General features: G+C 38.3%; 1 protein-coding gene across 3 annotated transcripts in view; it reads left to right on the top strand.

Moving 5' to 3' along the window:
• The window catches only part of cep85 (centrosomal protein 85), a 62,814-nt gene that overhangs the window by 42,560 nt on the left and 2,954 nt on the right, over nucleotides 1–17,300 (top strand). For all 3 annotated transcript variants that reach the window (XM_069895433.1, XM_069895434.1, XM_069895435.1), the window contains 3 exons: nucleotides 9,429–9,479; nucleotides 9,856–9,963; nucleotides 16,905–17,130. In XM_069895433.1, coding sequence (XP_069751534.1) covers nucleotides 9,429–9,479; nucleotides 9,856–9,963; nucleotides 16,905–17,130 — 385 coding nt within the window. The remainder of the gene's footprint in view (nucleotides 1–9,428; nucleotides 9,480–9,855; nucleotides 9,964–16,904; nucleotides 17,131–17,300) is intronic.

The raw sequence follows: 17,300 nt of genomic DNA, 5'->3' as shown, positions 1-17,300 counted from the left end.
TTTCAGAAACTTGTTATTAAAAATTATCTTGGTTGTTTGGGAATCACATTTGCTTTCCAGAGGCTGTTAACGACCAGGGAGAGGGATGGGGGGGGGGGGGGGGGTGGGGGGGTTGTAGAAGAGCACTGACTCATCCCCATTCTATTTAAACACGTGGAAAATTGATGATGCATCAGCGAAACTGAGAGAACCCTGATATAATTTTAAAGTTCAAATTGAAGATGGTTGATTCTCTTAATTATGCAAATTTTAGCTAGAAACTGGCGCAACTTCAAATATTCTTGAGTTCTGTAGTTCCTAGTCAGGGATGGTCCAAATCTAGGATGAATTTTTTTTAAACCGCAGAAGTCCAAAACTAGAAGAAAACAAATTTTTATGGTCCAATTGTTTGGGGGAGGGGAATTAAGAAAAAGTATCCATAAAATCTTGATTTTAAAATAAATAAGGGAGGGAGGAGAGAAGGTGTGATAGATAACATATTTGGATTTTAGTGGTTGGACAAGGTCTTACACCCAAGGTAGAGTCTTGAACCAAAATATGAACTTCCCCAAAGTGTTCCTCGATCTGTGGAATTCCTTCAGCAGATTATTTATTATTCTAGATTATGGTACATGTAGACTCTAGTATCTCCTGAATGGCTCATGTCCACTAAAATACTGAACAAAAGCTGACCAATTTTCTGGCCAAACCAAAAGGAAACACAATAACATGCATTAACCTAAAAAGCACATGGGTTGTATAAAACACTGACTGCTAATTTATTAATTAGTCAAACTTTGAAGAAGTGTGACAATAATGAAAGATGCCTGCTATAAAGAAGTCTTGCTTTCAAAGGCAAAACTTTAAAAGAAATTCAAAAGTAGGATTTCAAGTGTTCAATTACACAAATTTTGAAAAGTAGCTAATAATCCCACGAGAAGAAGGCACCCTCGGTCCCAGATTTTGCAAGTGGGTCATAGAATATATTACCTTGGAGATAATGCTACACCTAACAGCACTGGTTAGGCTGCAATTAGAATCTTTTGGCCTATTCTTGGTGACCCAGTTAGATAATTGTGACATTGCATAGAAATTAATAAAGCAATTTTACTAAAATGATGTTGAGATGAGTTTTCATTTATAAGGAGAAACTGGTTCTTCAAAGGAACAAAGCTCTGAGATTTAACAAAAGTGTTCAAAACACTGAAGTTTAAATAAACCAAATTAGTTCATCAGTTGTCAGAAATAGTTGAGAGCAAACTCTGAAATTTGCTTTTACATGTTAAATGAGTTTATGAAAAATGATTTTTTTTAAAAATGCATTTGGGGGCAGAATAGAGGAATGCAAATGAGAGATCAACTCTACAAAAGATGAATAATCTGACATTCTCAATCAGCCATTCTCAACAGGGGTCCTATGCCTCATGGTCCTCTTTCCCACTCTTCCCCCCCCCACCCCGGCCCGTGCCACAGCACATTTAAGAACCTTTGTTTTCTTTTCACCTCACGTAAATACTTTTTTTTGTGTAGTCAGTAGGAGAGAAGTATGGACAAAACCAAAATTTGACTGGTACACAGGGAAAGGGGGCCCCATAAATTTTGTGCAGAGTCCCAAGGAGGCCAGAGCCAATAAAAATGTTGAGAATTGATTTGTCTGCAGTATACAGGTTGTATCTCTCTGTGATCTGGCAACTTCTGTGGTCCGGCATGTTTAGGTATGCACTGTTTAATGTCCATTCAGGCAATGTTCAACTGCATATTTATCTGTGGTCCCATAATTATTCAATTACCATGACCAAGTCCATGGCAATTTAGAAAAAGCAATAGCTAGCTGTAGGAAATTGTATACTGTATACCTAAACTGATCCAACTTCTCCACACTTTCCCCACAACCTTGTATTGGTCCTCCCACTGCCCCCAAGCATTCTCCCCAATGCCCCTTGTCAGTCCCCACACTGATCCCACTGCCCCACTTCCTCCCCACAGCCCCATGTCTCTCCCTACTCTGATCCCACTGCCCTTTGTCGGTCTCCATACGGATCCCTACTTACAAATAAAAAGTTTACAGTTACCCATATAGTTCTTTTTTTTTAAACTTTATTTAAAATTTTATGACATGAATAAAATAAAATTACATTTAAAGAAATAATAAAAAATAAGATAATAAAAATTAGAATATTACATCATTAAACTACACAAATTAACCCCCCCAATAATTATAACACAACATTAATCATCTAATTTAAAATTAGTCCAACCCTCCCCCCAAAATAGAGTGAAGAATTAATTAACAATATTGTAAATAAAATAGAAAAAACCCCACTTACAAAAAAAGGATAAAACTTAACAACAACAAAAAATTACTAACAACAAAAAAAATATCAATACTAAAATAATACCCTTAAACATATATTTAAATCAAACATAATACATGTATTTAACAAATTAAATCCACTTTAAAACTAAGTTCAAATATTAAAATTATATATCAACCACGTATCTGTTATTCAAAAAAATCATAATAATACATAAATACAGAATTTCCATTAATACCAAGTTTCCTTTATAATTCATCGAGAGAACAAAAACATCCCTTAGACAAACAATCAGATAAACTTTTTATTCCCTTCCCCTCCCCTTATATAAAAAAGAAAAAAAAAGTTCAAACTCTTATAAAATTTTCCATATTCTTCATTTATAACATCTTCAAAATTCTCTATTGAAATTAACTTAATTTTATTAAACTCTTCTCCCTCAATGTATTTGTACTTAATTTTCTTCTTTTTCTTCTTATCACCTTTCCCCTCATCTTCCTCTTCATCTAATTCAACATCCTCAATTTTTGACTTATTATCTTCTGTGACATCATCCTCTTAAAAAAGAAAGAAAAAAGAGAAAACCCCCCCCCCTAAAAGAGAAAAAAAAGGAGAGAGGAAAAAACCTCCTAATTCCCTCTCAATTACAATCAGAAAACAAAAAGAGTTTTAAAAAAATTATTTATTTAAAAAAAAATAATAAAAAAACCTTCACTTCTTAACCCAAAAATTAAAAAGAAAACAAAACAGGTCGGAGGTCACAACTACCTCCTCCTGTTTAAACCGCCCAAAGCGGTAACTCCCCCAAAATATTGGGTGTGAGATAACTCATAGGTAACTGATGACTTCTGGAAACTAGTGCCCAACCAGTTCCCTCTCCCAACTCCCATTTCATTAAACTATCATCATTATTTAAACTCTGCTCAAAAAAAAGATAAAAGATTTATTTTTTTAAATCAACGTTACCACTTCGGTCACCATTGCTTCCATTTCTTTTAAAAAAAACTGGATCCCACCTTACATCTCTATTCTCTTTGGAGACCTTGAAGGACGACTACATCGTTCCTGAAACTGCATGATTGGTAGAGACTGAGCAAAGTCCATAACCTCTTTAGGATTGTCAAAGAACTTTGGCTAATTTCCATCCTAAAAAATCTTCAGTACTGCAGAATACCTGAATGTTCCCTTATGTCTTTTTTTCCACAACCGTTCTTTCACAGAATTAAATTCGCGTCGTTGAAACATAATTTCTTGACTCAAATCTTGATAGAAGAAAACAGGATTATTCTGAACCATCAAAGGAGATCTATTTTGCTGGGCATTTCTAATAGCCGTACGTAAAATTGTCTCTGTCACAATAGTTTAAACAACGGATCAAAACAGATCTTGGATTCTGTCCTGAAAAAGATTTTCTTCTTAAAACTCTATAAGCACGTTCCAGTATTAAACCTTCAAGGAATTTATCCTGTCCTAACACTCGTGGAATCCATTCAGTAAAAAATTTTCTTGGATCTGGTCCTTCTTTCCCTTCTGGCAAACCAACAATTTTCACGTTGTTCCATCTAGATTGATTCTCCAAATAATCAACCTTTTTTGCTAAATTTTTATTTTGGATCTGCAATGTTTCAATTATTCTATTTTCATCTTGCAGTTGATCCTGTGCATCGACTAAACCTTGATCACACATTTCAAATCTTTCAATGGTTTCAAGCTTAAAAGCTCCATTAATGACTTCCGCCATCGCATTAATCTTGGAAATAAACAGGTTCACAAAATTAGCTAAGTGACTCGATACAGAATATATCTTCAAGATCCTTAACAGAAATTTCAACAGAAGTAGATTCAGGCATAATGGGGTCTTGCTGTTCCTTAGAGACCACGGGATCTTCTGTCCCTTCCCTTAATTTAGTATCTTTTCTAGCAGTTTGACTTCGTATAAAAATCCCTCTCAAAGTCGCAATGCCAGGAGACTGAAGATCAGGGTTATCTTTAAGCCAAATCTCTTTAATCATCTTCACTGAATCGATGTCTGGAAAAACCGTTGTAATTGAAGATGCATTTTGCAGCGCCACCACTGTAGCAGTCGAATGACAACTCTTTAACTCTCCAGCTGGTGGCGCCCCAGCTGATTCAACTGTCAAAGCCTCAGCAACAACACCTGCAGTGGCCACCGTGCGAAACACTGGCACCCGTCCAGCCCCTTGTCCTGAAAGCTGTTGAGTGCGACCTTCAGAGAGCCTTACCGGCTTAAAACGAAGCTTCAATGCCGAACGCTGCACGTCCTCCTCTGGATCCATTCTACGTTGAGACCTGGCTTCTTGTAAACAAGTAGGCTCAGACAATTTCGGAAAATGTAGTTTTTTAACAGTCTGTTGATATTTTCTTTTACCTTTTTTTGCATATAAACCATTAGGCACTAATCCAACACCTTATTATTTATAAACTTTTAAAAGAACTTTAACGGGCACTTAAAGACAAAACAATAAATCAGAGTCAGGAGAGGTCTGGAAAGCACGTCTGTTCCCTACGCCATCTTGCCACGCCCCCACCCATATAGTTCTGCTAAGTATATAATATGGTGTTTTCATATTGTCCACATCGCATAATGCCCTATTTCACAGAATGTATCATGGACGTTAAGCAGTACGTACACCTGTACAAACTCCTTACAGACGGTACAGGACTCAAACCCTGGTCCCGATTACTGGCACTGTAAAGGTGTTGCGCTAACCATTCTGCTCCACAGTATTATTTCCTGATTTAAGCTTCTACATTTGATATTTTTACATGGGTGTGGAGGTCCCTTAGGGGTAAATTTCTGTTTTCCAGAATTTTCTATGGTCTGGCAATGGCCAGGTCCCAACATCGTCAGATTAAAGAGGTACAACCTGTAGTAAAATTCGATGATCCTATAACCGCTAAGTCAGACAGCAAAAAGCCCTTCAGTTGCTAAGCAAAAATCTTTGAGAGGCTGGCATGGGAAAAGATTCTCATTTTGTACAGACAAAATTTTCCTTGGATACATTTGGGTATTTTGCCAAATTATAGTACATACTCTTAAAGCTGTCGAAAAATATGATCGTTGGTATCTATAATTGAAAAACCCAAATAATTTAAGATATACAGCTTTTACCAGAGACAGACATGATGGATCACAAAATGCTTTAAAAACCTCAGACTTTCAAAATGAGAACTGCAGGCAAAAATATTGTTTCAGTCGATGTTAAGCTCTGTCTATTGACCATGTTTACACACATGACTAACCCACCAAAAATGACCGATACCAAGATGGCTAAATAATCCAAAATTAAAACCAAACCTAAAACGCAGCTGCCTAGAAGTATGCTCCTCGTGCTCTTGCTGGTTAGCAAAAAGACACCAGTTTAGTCCCACCTTCTTTGCTTGTGATCCTTCATGTTCAGATCCAAAGTCTTGGTAAATGTGACGAGCATTCATTTCTACGTCTACTGCCTTTTCAGATCCCAAGTCCCAGACTCCTGACAGCTGAACAAACATTGGTTTTCTCATTTCCCTCTCTTTTAATTATTTCCACCATTAATTATGCCAAGGAGAAAAAGGTCCACCCTATTTACTTTTATCTTGCCGCTCATTTGTATACATCTCATTCCAGTCTCCTCTATTTCAAAGAAAACAATACAACAAAAACACTTTTCAGCCACCTATCCTGACATTGCTGTCATCATATATTTCAAGTCTTTTGTTCCCCAGTATCACTCAGCATCCTCTCATTTGCAGGTAGTCCCATTGTTATGAAAGTTTCAATTACAAAAATTCACCCTTATGGAATTTACAAATCACGATTCAAAAATTTAAGATGTGGAATAAAATTCATTCACAGAATTTGTGGGGAAAAAGGTAAAGGTATCAATACCAAAACATTTTTGTTTAACTCTCATTTGTTGATAAGGCTTTGCATTATGGAAAATGGTTATAAATACTGTTTTCCAGAAATCTAATGCTCTCCCTTCATGCCACCACCCCCCAATAACATCACAAGGGTTGTCTGTTTTCCAAATTCCTATAACGTTGCAACTTGCTTCATATGTTATCTTGTACATCGCTGGGCTAAATTCAATTTGGGTTTTTTTCTGCCCAACTGACCATTTTCATGTCCTGCAACCCTTCCTTTCCATTGTCAATTTTTACATAATCTGCAAACTTCTTTATCACATCCCTATTTAAATCCAAATCACTTGCACATATTAAAAGAAAGTAACAGAAAATAGAATCATGTGGAACCCCACTTTTTAAAATTCAGACACATAGCATGGTCACAGGCCATTTCGGCTCTCGAGTCAGTGCCACCCAGTTTACACCCCATTAACCTACATCCCCAGTACATTTTGAATTGATATTTCTAAGAAACCCTACCTCGAGTGGTTTTCCCATGTCCTTGGAATCATTGTCTTTAGTGGTAAATTTTTTTTGAAGATGCTGTTGGTATTTTCTAAGAATGCAACGTGTATTTTTTTAAGTATGCACAGAAGCCACAATATACTGTTGGTGTAATCCATAAATGTTTTGCTTGGTAGATGGGATGATATTCAAGTGTACTTTGTTGTTCTTGATAGAATACATCTTGAATGTTGTTGTAGCACTTATCAGAGAAATGAAGGATATTTCATTGTTCCCCTGCCTTATGCATTGTAGATGGTGGAGAGACACTGAGCAGCCAGGACATCAATCATTGCTGCAGATACAATACCCCTTTGTTTATGCGGGGTTGCATTTCTAGAAAACAGTCCATATCAAGATTTTCTGAAATGTGAACCTCAGACGACCATTTTTCTTTCATATTTTGTTTTTTTTTTTCCCTTTTAAATCTGTATCTCAAATTTTTAGTAGTGATTTGTGAATTCCAGCAAAGCATAATTCTGTTTGCTGAACTGCTGTAATGTTGGGATAAATGGTTTCTGATGTGTTCCTTTCGCCACAGTATTTTTGTGGCTGTTCTGTTTGAGTTTCTGGGCAATGGTGTACAAATGGTGTACAATGGTGGGCAAAGTTGATGAAAGTAAGAGAATTGAATGCCCAGATTGGGTGTTGAGACTATTGTTGAGGGTCTGTGTTTTAGTGGCTTGACATTTTCATCTCCGATTTGGTTAACTGGTGTTACTGCATGCAGGCATGGACTGCTTTTTTCTGCTGAGTTACAAAATTGTAATTTGACACCATTTTTAAATGTATGGAACACAGGTAATTAAAGCAATCAAAGATTGTTAGGACTAGGACATTGCCCTATGATCCCTAACGACCTTGTTTGTCTTTTTTTTGTGTGAATCATGTCTCCAGTCATTGGAATGTCTTCCTCTTGATGCCTTGTGTCCTATGTTATCAGTATTCCTCTGCTGCAATCACTGATTTGTTGCCTTAGTAGGCCATTTTACGTCGGGCCTCTGCCTTGAGACTGGCTACGGAGCGGATAGAAAAATGGGAACTTATCCTTCAGACAGCAGCCCAGTATCCCATTCATATCCAGAGGAGTGTCGTAGCACCCTCCGGATCCAATGGAGATGGAGCAACTGGTGCTGTAGTGCCACCCATCATCAACAATGGCTGTCTTCCCTAACCATAATCCCCCACACAGCTGAAACCGCTCTAGGGTTCCCAGAACAGTTCCAGCTGCATGGGGGATTATGGGTAGGGAAGACTGCCTTTGCTCTGCACGTTTTGAGCTGCAGAGAGCGGTCCCAAATGCCGAAGCTGTCCCAGCCCACACTGGCCGCCTCCTGACGGCCGCCAGTCCCCGCCGACAGCTCCCACTGCCCGAGTGAGGAGATGAGTCGCAGGCTGACTGCATCATCAGCCTGCCCCCAAACAGCTGCTTAGCGTGGCTGTAATTTCAGATTGATTGGCGGAGGGTTGCGCTGCAGAGATTATTCCTCTTGGAGAGGGGTTGGAATATGCAGCTCGGAGACTGCCTCCACACATTCAGAGAGGTAGGTGATTATGCATTTTGGTGGAGTTTCTCCACCTTTACATCTCAACTTTTGGACTATCTGAAATGGTGTGTTAAGGGCCCTCTCATTTCATTTCTGGAATTGAGATCTTTGGACCGAGGTTTGAGTTTTTGAGCCATGTAGTCCAGGCAGAACAAAAATGGGTATTATTAAATTATTAGAGAGCATGTACTGTTTGATAGATCATTGCCTGGGTAATTATTAGCCAGATTTGTCCTAATTATTCCCTTGTGTGGTATGCTATAAATGGAGCACTGCAGCCCTGTCCAGTGATAGAAAACTATAGGATTTTGGGGAATTTCTTTTCTCGTAGAAACAATAAAACCCTTGGTATCCGACACCTATGGGGATTGGTAGATGCCGGATAACTGACTTTTCTGGTTGTTTGAGGTTGTGTTTTCCACGATTGACGCAGCCTCTTTAAACTTGCATATTATTTACCTCTTTATTTTCTGCTGGTTGCTTGAGGTTGTCAGTTAGTTGAATTCCAGGCAACAAGGGTTTTTAACTCTATTTTACTAGAGCTCCAAGTGAAGCCCTTGTGCTTGAAAGAAAATAAACATTTTCTGCTGTCTGGCTGACAAATTTGGAGGAAGAATTTAATGTATTGGAGTCTTGTGCAAAGTGATTTTCTTTTTAAACATTTTTATTTTGATAGAGAAATATTACATGTATATATTGTTTAGATATTAATTATATAGCTTTTATATAATGAAATACAGAATGAGTCCCATATCAATTATACATTGTCTTGTATAATTCTCAAAAGTGAAATATCCTTGAGAATTTCACCTCCTATTCTAACATTGTGATCATCTAAATAGAGCGATCTCTTATAGTTATTAAAAAAAGAATGAAAGGAAAAAGAAAAAAACCTACAACCCCTCCCACTAAACATGGTCACCAGCAAATAAATGGTAAAGAATCGAGTATCAGCTCTCAGACATCAGATAGAAAACCCCCAGAGCACCCCTGCCTAAGTAATCAAATTATGGTAATAGTCCACGAATGGGCCCCATATCTTGTCAAATTCAACCTTGATCTCTTAACATTATATCTAATTTTCTCCAAACTCAAGCAAGAAAAAGTGACTTTTAAGATCTGACAATTCCTTTTCCTTTCTGATGTTTCTTCTAATTATATTCACTCTTAGATTATTGATAAACAGCAAAAGAAAATGGAGCAGCTTACCTCACAAATACAGGTAAGGTGACCTCAAAACCTTTCTTGTGCAAAATCCCAATTCTGAAACAAAGTTAATGACATCCTTTTGAACTCTGGGGTGGAATTAAATACCAGTTTAAAATATTGGGATGTATTCCAAATAAACTATCAAATTTTAGTTCCAGGTGCATAACTACTCTGAATGAAATCAGATGAATAGTTTCTTCATAACTTATGCACTTAAGAAATGTTTAGAGATTTGCATCCATCAAGAAAGCATATCTAATTACCCAAGTCTTTAAACTATATCAGCCATTCTAATGGGCCAAGATTGCCAGTAACTAACAAGAATAGTTGCGGGTGATGATGAAGTTCATTTTCACATTTTTATTTCTATTTTCTACACTGATCTATAGGCCCTGAAGGAACAGGTAGTGCAGGAAGAAGGAATAAGCCAAGGTCTTCGAGAAGAATTGTCAGAGAAAGACAAAGGATCACAATTATTGAGGAAAGCCATGAAAGAGGTAAGAAATACTAATGTTGACTTTCAGATCTTGTCTCAGATAAATCCTGGCAATGAAATAATGAAAATAACGGATGGAGCCATCTTCTTTTGTGTGGGCATGTCTCAAGCCATTAGAGTTCCATCCTTTATTTCCACTGATTTAAATTTTACCAGGCCTCGAATGATTTATGAGTGAAACATGAGTCTGCAGATGGTATGATTGTAGTAAAAACACGCTGAAATGCTCGAAACATTACAAACGTATAAGGTGGAGAAGGACATAATGAAAATAAAGCAGAAGTATTATGAGCTAGGAGAAAAAGAGCACAAAATACTAGCCTGGCAGCTTAAAACAGAAAAAGCTAAAAGAATGGTATTGGCATCAAGGAAAAAGGACAAACAAATTACATATAACCCAATACAGATCAATGAAATTCAAGGAATTCTACAAACAATTAAACCAAACTGAAAATGAAGGAAAAGTAGACAAAATAGATGTTTTTAGATAAAATTGAACTACCGACATTGCAAGAAGAGGAGCAAAACAAATTAATAAAACCATTTGCAATAGAGGAAATACAGGATATATTAAAAAAAGCTACCAAACAATAAAACACCTGGAGAGGACGGACTCCCAATAGAATTCTATGAAACATTTAAAGAGTTATTAATTCCTCCTCTCCTGGAAGTAATGAACCAGATAGAAGAAACACAAAACTTGCCAGATTCATGTAAAATAGCAATAATTACAGTAATACCAAAGACGGGGAAAGATCCACTCACACCAGCATCGTATAGACCAATATCTCTACTTAACTCAGATTATAAGATAATAGCAAGACCTTTAGCAAACAGATTGGCCAACTATGTACCAAAAATATTCAAACTAGATCAAACTGGATTTATTAAGAAAAGACGAACAACAGACAATGTCTGTAAGTTCATTAACTTAATTCATGCAGTACAAGGAAATAAGATACAAACAGTGGCTGTTGCTTTAGATGCAGAGAAAATCTTTGACAGTGTAGAATGGAATTATTTATTCAAACTATTACAGAAGTTCAACCTACCAGAAAAATATATTAATTGGATTAAAGCATTATATAAGGGACCATTGGCGAAGGTGACAGTAAATGGATATATATCGAGCCAATTTAAATTAAGCAGGTCAACTAGGCAGGGATGTCCACTATCTCCCTCACTGTTCGCTTTAGCTCTAGAACCATTGGCAGAACTGATAAGAACAGAAAATAAAATAAAAGGGATAAAAATAAGAGGAATATGAAATCACTTTATTTGCAGATGACATCATAGTATAATTAACAGAACCAGAAATATCAATAAAAGAATTACATAAGAAATTGAAGGAATATGGAGAAATATCGGGGTACATGATCAACGCAAATAAAAGTGAAGCAATGCCAATGAATAATGTGGATTACACAGAGTTTAAAAAAGAATTACCATTTAAATGGCAAACACAAGCAATCCGATACCTAGGTATTAGATTAGATAATAATTTAGGCCACCTATACAAATTAAATTATGAGCCATTAATGAAGAAATTACAAGATGACTTAGAACATTGGAAAGATTTACCACTAACACTGATAGGGAAGGTAAATTGCATTAAAATGAATATCTTTCCAAGGATACAATACCTATTTCAATCGTTACCGATTCCCTTAACAGAGAAATTCTTCAATGAACTAAAGAGAATAAGAAGGAAATTCTTATGGAAAGGGGGAAAACCAAGGATAGTGCTAGATAAATTACAGAATGGTACAAACAAAGTGATTTGCAGCTACCAAACTTTAAAAATTATTATAGAGCAGCACAATTAAGATATCTATCAAATTTTTATCAAACAAGGGAAAAACCAGATTGGACCAAGTTAGAGCTAGATAAAATAGGGGAGAATGTACCAGAACATATACTTTATACATGGGATGAAAAACTGGTGCAATATAATTCACCAGTACTGCACAATTTACTCAACATTTGGAAGAAGATTCACGTAGAAAGATAAAAAAACAAATTACCAAATACCAAAGTTATTATTAATGCAAAATCAACTAATCCCTTTCACTATAGATAACCTTTCCTTTAGAGCAGGGGTGTCAAACTCAAATTCACGGAGGGCCAAAATTAAAAACTTGGACTAAGTCGAGGGCCGAACTAAATATTTATTGAAAATTTTCAACAACATCTGCATCTTTTTTCTTCTTTCAACATATGTAATGTTAAACTTTTTCTTATTAAAATAAATTTTTAATAATAGTTTTGGGTAAACTCTTTCCAGAAGCATTAACAAATGAGAAATAAAATATTCAATAAATAATATTTCTCTATAGAGGATTTGTCAAATGTTGCTAGTGTGCTGTCGAATAGTAAAATCTGAGGGCTATTGAGAATGTGGGAGAATAACATGATTCCTGAAACCATCAAATGGGTGACTGATTGTGGGCATGAACTCTAGCAGGGTTATTTGCCATGCCCTTTTTCCATTGATACAGATATCCTTTGATTTACACACATTTCAAGTTTTATGCCTAATGAGCTTGAATCCAGGTGCAGGACCATTTTTAACCAGGAATATATTTATCACTGTGACATGAAACTATTGGAAGATCGTTTTATCCTGAGATTAAAGTTCATAATACTTACTCAAGCCTGCGTGCGGGAGGACGGGGTTTGCGGGCGATCGGGATGGACAACGACAGTGCGGGGGCATTGGCTCTCGCTGCAGGGTGGCATCTCGGCGGATCAGCGGCCCCGTCACCGTGAGTCGCGGGTCGGCCTGCGGCAGGGAGGGGGAGTGGGCAACAGTCCTGGCGAGGTCAGGCCCGAGGCCTCTGGTTCCGGGCGCTGGGAAGCGGCCTTGCAATGTGAGACCCTGCAACGTAAACAGAGGAGGTGGGGGCGATTATCGGGCTGACGCCAATGCTTTCTGGGATTTGTTGTATTACTGTGCATGCGCTATACTGGCGCGGCGGCCAGCGGGCCACCTCTAATACATTTTTGAAATGATCTTGCAGGCCAAATATAATTATATCGCGGGCCAAATTCCAGAGTTTGACATGTGTGCTTTAGAGAGTGGGAGAGAAAAGGAATTAAAAGAATAGAAAATTGTTTTTTGGGAAATATTTTATTAACATTTGAACAAATGAAGTACAAATATGGAATAACTTATGGTACAATGTTTGCATACCACCAACTGAAAACCTACTTGAAGGACAAATTGGGAAGCAGACTGAGATTACCAGAAGGAAGAAGCTTTGAATATGTGATTACAGACACAATGATAATTAAAAGATTTATAGCGAACATGTACATCAAGCTGCAAGAGAAAGAAAATAATGAAATAAGCTATAAACCCAAACAAAGGTGGGAAAAAGGATTTAAACATAAAGATAAAAAATGAAATATGGGAAAAGTTATGCTCCAGAACTATGAAAAATATAATAAATACGAGGCTACGCATGATACAATATAATTGGTTACACAGGTTATATATCACGCCCCAAAGGTTAAATAAGTTGGATCCAACATTATCAGATAGATGTTTTCGCTGTAAGAAGGAAAAGCAACAACATTGCATGCAATTTGGGCATCTGAGAAAGTGAAAAAGTTTTGGGAAGATCTAAATCAGGTATTAAATAAAATCACAAAAAGCCACATACCTAAAAATCCAGAGATCTTTCTTCTAAGTAATATTCTTCTTTGGCTTGGCTTCGCGGACGAAGATTTATGGAGGGGGTAAAAAAGTCCACGTCAGTTGCAGGCTCGTTTGTGGCTGACAAGTCCGATGCGGGACAGGCAGACACGATTGCAGTAGTTGCAGGGGAAAATTGGTTGGTTGGGGTTGGGTGTTGGGTTTTTCCTCCTTTGCCTTTTGTCAGTGAGGTGGGCTCTGTGGTCTTCTTCAAAGGAGGTTGCTGCCCGCCAAACTGTGAGGCGCCAAGATGCACGGTTTGAGGCGTTATCAGCCCACTGGCGGTGGTCAATGTGGCAGGCACCAAGAGATTTCTTTAGGCAGTCCTTATACCTTTTCTTTGGTGCACCTCTGTCATGGTGGCCAGTGGAGAGCTCGCCATATAACACGATCTTGGGAAGGCGATGGTCCTCCATTCTGGAGACGTGACCCATCCAGCGCAGCTGGATCTTCAGCAGCGTGGACTCGATGCTGTCGACCTCTGCCATCTCGAGTACTTCGACGTTAGGGATGTAAGCACTCCAATGGATGTTGAGGATGGAGCGGAGACAACGCTGGTGGAAGCGTTCTAGGAGCCGTAGGTGGTGCCGGTAGAGGACCCATGATTCGGAGCCGAACAGGAGTGTGGGTATGACAACGGCTCTGTATACGCTTATCTTTGTGAGGTTTTTCAGTTGGTTGTTTTTCCAGACTCTTTTGTGTAGTCTTCCAAAGGCGCTATTTGCCTTGGCGAGTCTGTTGTCTATCTCATTGTCGATCCTTGCATCTGATGAAATGGTGCAGCCGAGATAGGTAAACTGGTTGACCGTTTTGAGTTTTGTGTGCCCGATGGAGATGTGGGGGGGCTGGTAATCATGGTGGGGAGCTGGCTGATGGAGGACCTACAGGGGAATCACGTTGCTCTCCATTGCAGGCAAAATCTTCGCTAGGATTCTACTAAATAGAATAATACCTAGTGTCGCCGAGAATATTCTCCCAGAATCACAGTGCGGCTTTTGCGCAAACAGAGGAACTACTGACATGGTCTTTGCCCTCAGACAGCTCCAAGAAAAATGCAGAGAACAAAACAAAGGACTCTACATCACCTTTGTTGACCTCACCAAAGCCTTCGACACCGTGAGCAGGAAAGGGCTTTGGCAAATACTAGAGCGCATCGGATGTCCCCCAAAGTTCCTCAACATGATTATCCAACTGCACGAAAACCAACAAGGTCGGGTCAGATACAGCAATGAGCTCTCTGAACCCTTCTCCATTAACAATGGCGTGAAGCAAGGCTGTGTTCTCGCACCAACCCTCTTTTCAATCTTCTTCAGCATGATGCTGAACCAAGCCATGAAAGACCCCAACAATGAAGACGCTGTTTACATCCGGTACCGCACGGATGGCAGTCTCTTCAATCTGAGGCGCCTGCAAGCTCACACCAAGACACAAGAGAAACTTGTCCGTGAACTACTCTTTGCAGACGATGCCGCTTTAGTTGCCCATTCAGAGCCAGCTCTTCAGCGCTTGACGTCCTGCTTTGCGGAAACTGCCAAAATGTTTGGCCTGGAAGTCAGCCTGAAGAAAACTGAGGTCTAAGTAATATAAGTAGTAAAGAATTAGGCCTCAAACTGGATGAAGCGCAAAAAAAGATTTATTATGATAGCCTTAACTGTAGCAAAAAAATGTATAATGTCAACTTGGAAATCCGAAGAGAGCCTGAGAGTACAGCAATGGTACATAGAAATGAATAAATGTATTCCATTGGAAAAAATAACATTTAATTTAAAAAATAAAGTCACATTATTTGAACAAATTTGGGAACCGTACATGGAACATGACAGATAGGGTCTACCGTGGACCTCCAACCCCTAAAATGATAGAATGAGAAGACAAAATGAACTGATCCAGTGTGTAAAAGTGGATGACACAATTTTCTTGTTTATTTTCATTGTGTGATGACATTATTTAATGGTTTTATTGTATTGTATATCTTGAACGTTTAATGGTTTTGGAGGGGGGTGGGAAGGAGGGAGGGTGGAAAAAAGGGGAGAAAATGACACTATATTCAAGAGGGAAGTGCTTGTGTGTATTTTGATTAATATGGTTCATAGTGTGAAAATTTTTTTTAAAATTTAAAACACACTGAAATGCTGAAAAGACCAGACGAGTTCCTTCACCATTTTGGTGTTTTTACTCTTAATGATGCATAATGTCGAGAGCAGTTAAGATGATTAGAAATTGACACTTTGTCCTTGTTTTGAGAAGACCTAGGGTTTTGAACAAGTTATGACTAAGTAACACTATCAATATGGCCTTTCCTCTATTTGTATGTGTATGATCTCATGCATTGCCTAACTGAGGCTAACAACACCTAATATTCAGTCTGGGCACTCTATAACCAGACAACATTAAATCAACTTCTCCAGTTTCTGTTAAACCCCTTTCCTGAGTCTCTCTCTTTTCCTATCCCTCTGTTTCCTTTCATCCAGTTCCTCACCATCTTTCCCTCTCCATTCAGAGAGCTATTCCTAAGCTTTTTCACTCTTCTGCTTCTCACCCATATCCACCTCTGACCTGTTAGTCTGTGATCTTCCCCCTGTCCCTCCCTCCTCCTCCATCTTTTTATTCAAGCGCATGTCTACTTTTGTCTTGTAACTTGACAAAGGGCTTGAGCCCAACATTGGTAACCCTTTACTTCCTACTGCAAAACCTGCTGAATTTCTCCATCACTTTTGTGTACAAGTATTGTGCTACCAAGATTGAATGTTGCTTTTTTAATTAACTGAATTGAAATGCTTTATCCATTATGGTAGTGTTTAATCTTGTGTCCCTTTGTAATTCGTTCAGGTGTCCAAATTCCCAATCAAGTGACTTAACCACTCATTAAACGATAGAATGCAACCTTGTTGGAGGGGGGGGGGGGGTGGGGGGACTTAGAGGTTGTGCAATGTATGCAGCTGAACGCTACTTATCTGCACATACTTGGTTCTGATCTCGCAATTATCAAGTCTGTAGCTTGTCTGAGCTCTAAATAAAGTCCCTGATCATTGGTTTAAATCCTCTCTTGAAATACACTGTTTGATATTTATGAGAGATCTGTAGCAGAAGAGTTATAATTGACATTGTCCTTCTGTGGTAGAGAATTGCAGATGGGAGATCGTTTTGAACACTTGATCTACTTTTGCATGGTATCGGCAACAATTTAACAGTGCGTGATTGTATATACAAAAACTATAAAAGTCTGTTATTACTCTGTATTCCAGCTTTCTGTACAGAACCAGGAACTTATTGAAAAGAGCTTGACTCTTCAGGAGCGACTGAGACAAGTGGACCAAAGTAAGCAACTGCCACTGGAATGCATGCAGTTATCCGAGAAAATGCACAAAGAGCTGGCTAGAAGTCTGCATGATCTACAAGCAATCTGCAACATCCTCACACAGAGAACCCAGGGCAAAGATCCAAACCTCTCTCTCCTACTTGGCATACAATGTAAGTACCCTGTATAAAGCATTGCCTACCTTAAAACTCTTCTCAGCATCCATATGCAAATTCCCATGTTTGCCCATTACGTCTTCATATTATGGATGTGATTGTGAAATCTTTTTGGGATCGCTTTTATTTTGACAGCTAATCTTTGTTTATGTGTTGCCTTGTCCCTC

Source organism: Narcine bancroftii, chromosome 8, assembly GCF_036971445.1.
Source record: "Narcine bancroftii isolate sNarBan1 chromosome 8, sNarBan1.hap1, whole genome shotgun sequence".
Classification (NCBI taxonomy): domain Eukaryota; kingdom Metazoa; phylum Chordata; class Chondrichthyes; order Torpediniformes; family Narcinidae; genus Narcine; species Narcine bancroftii.
The sequence above is the reverse complement of the archived record's forward strand: the minus strand, read 5'-3'. Positions and strand labels throughout refer to the sequence as shown.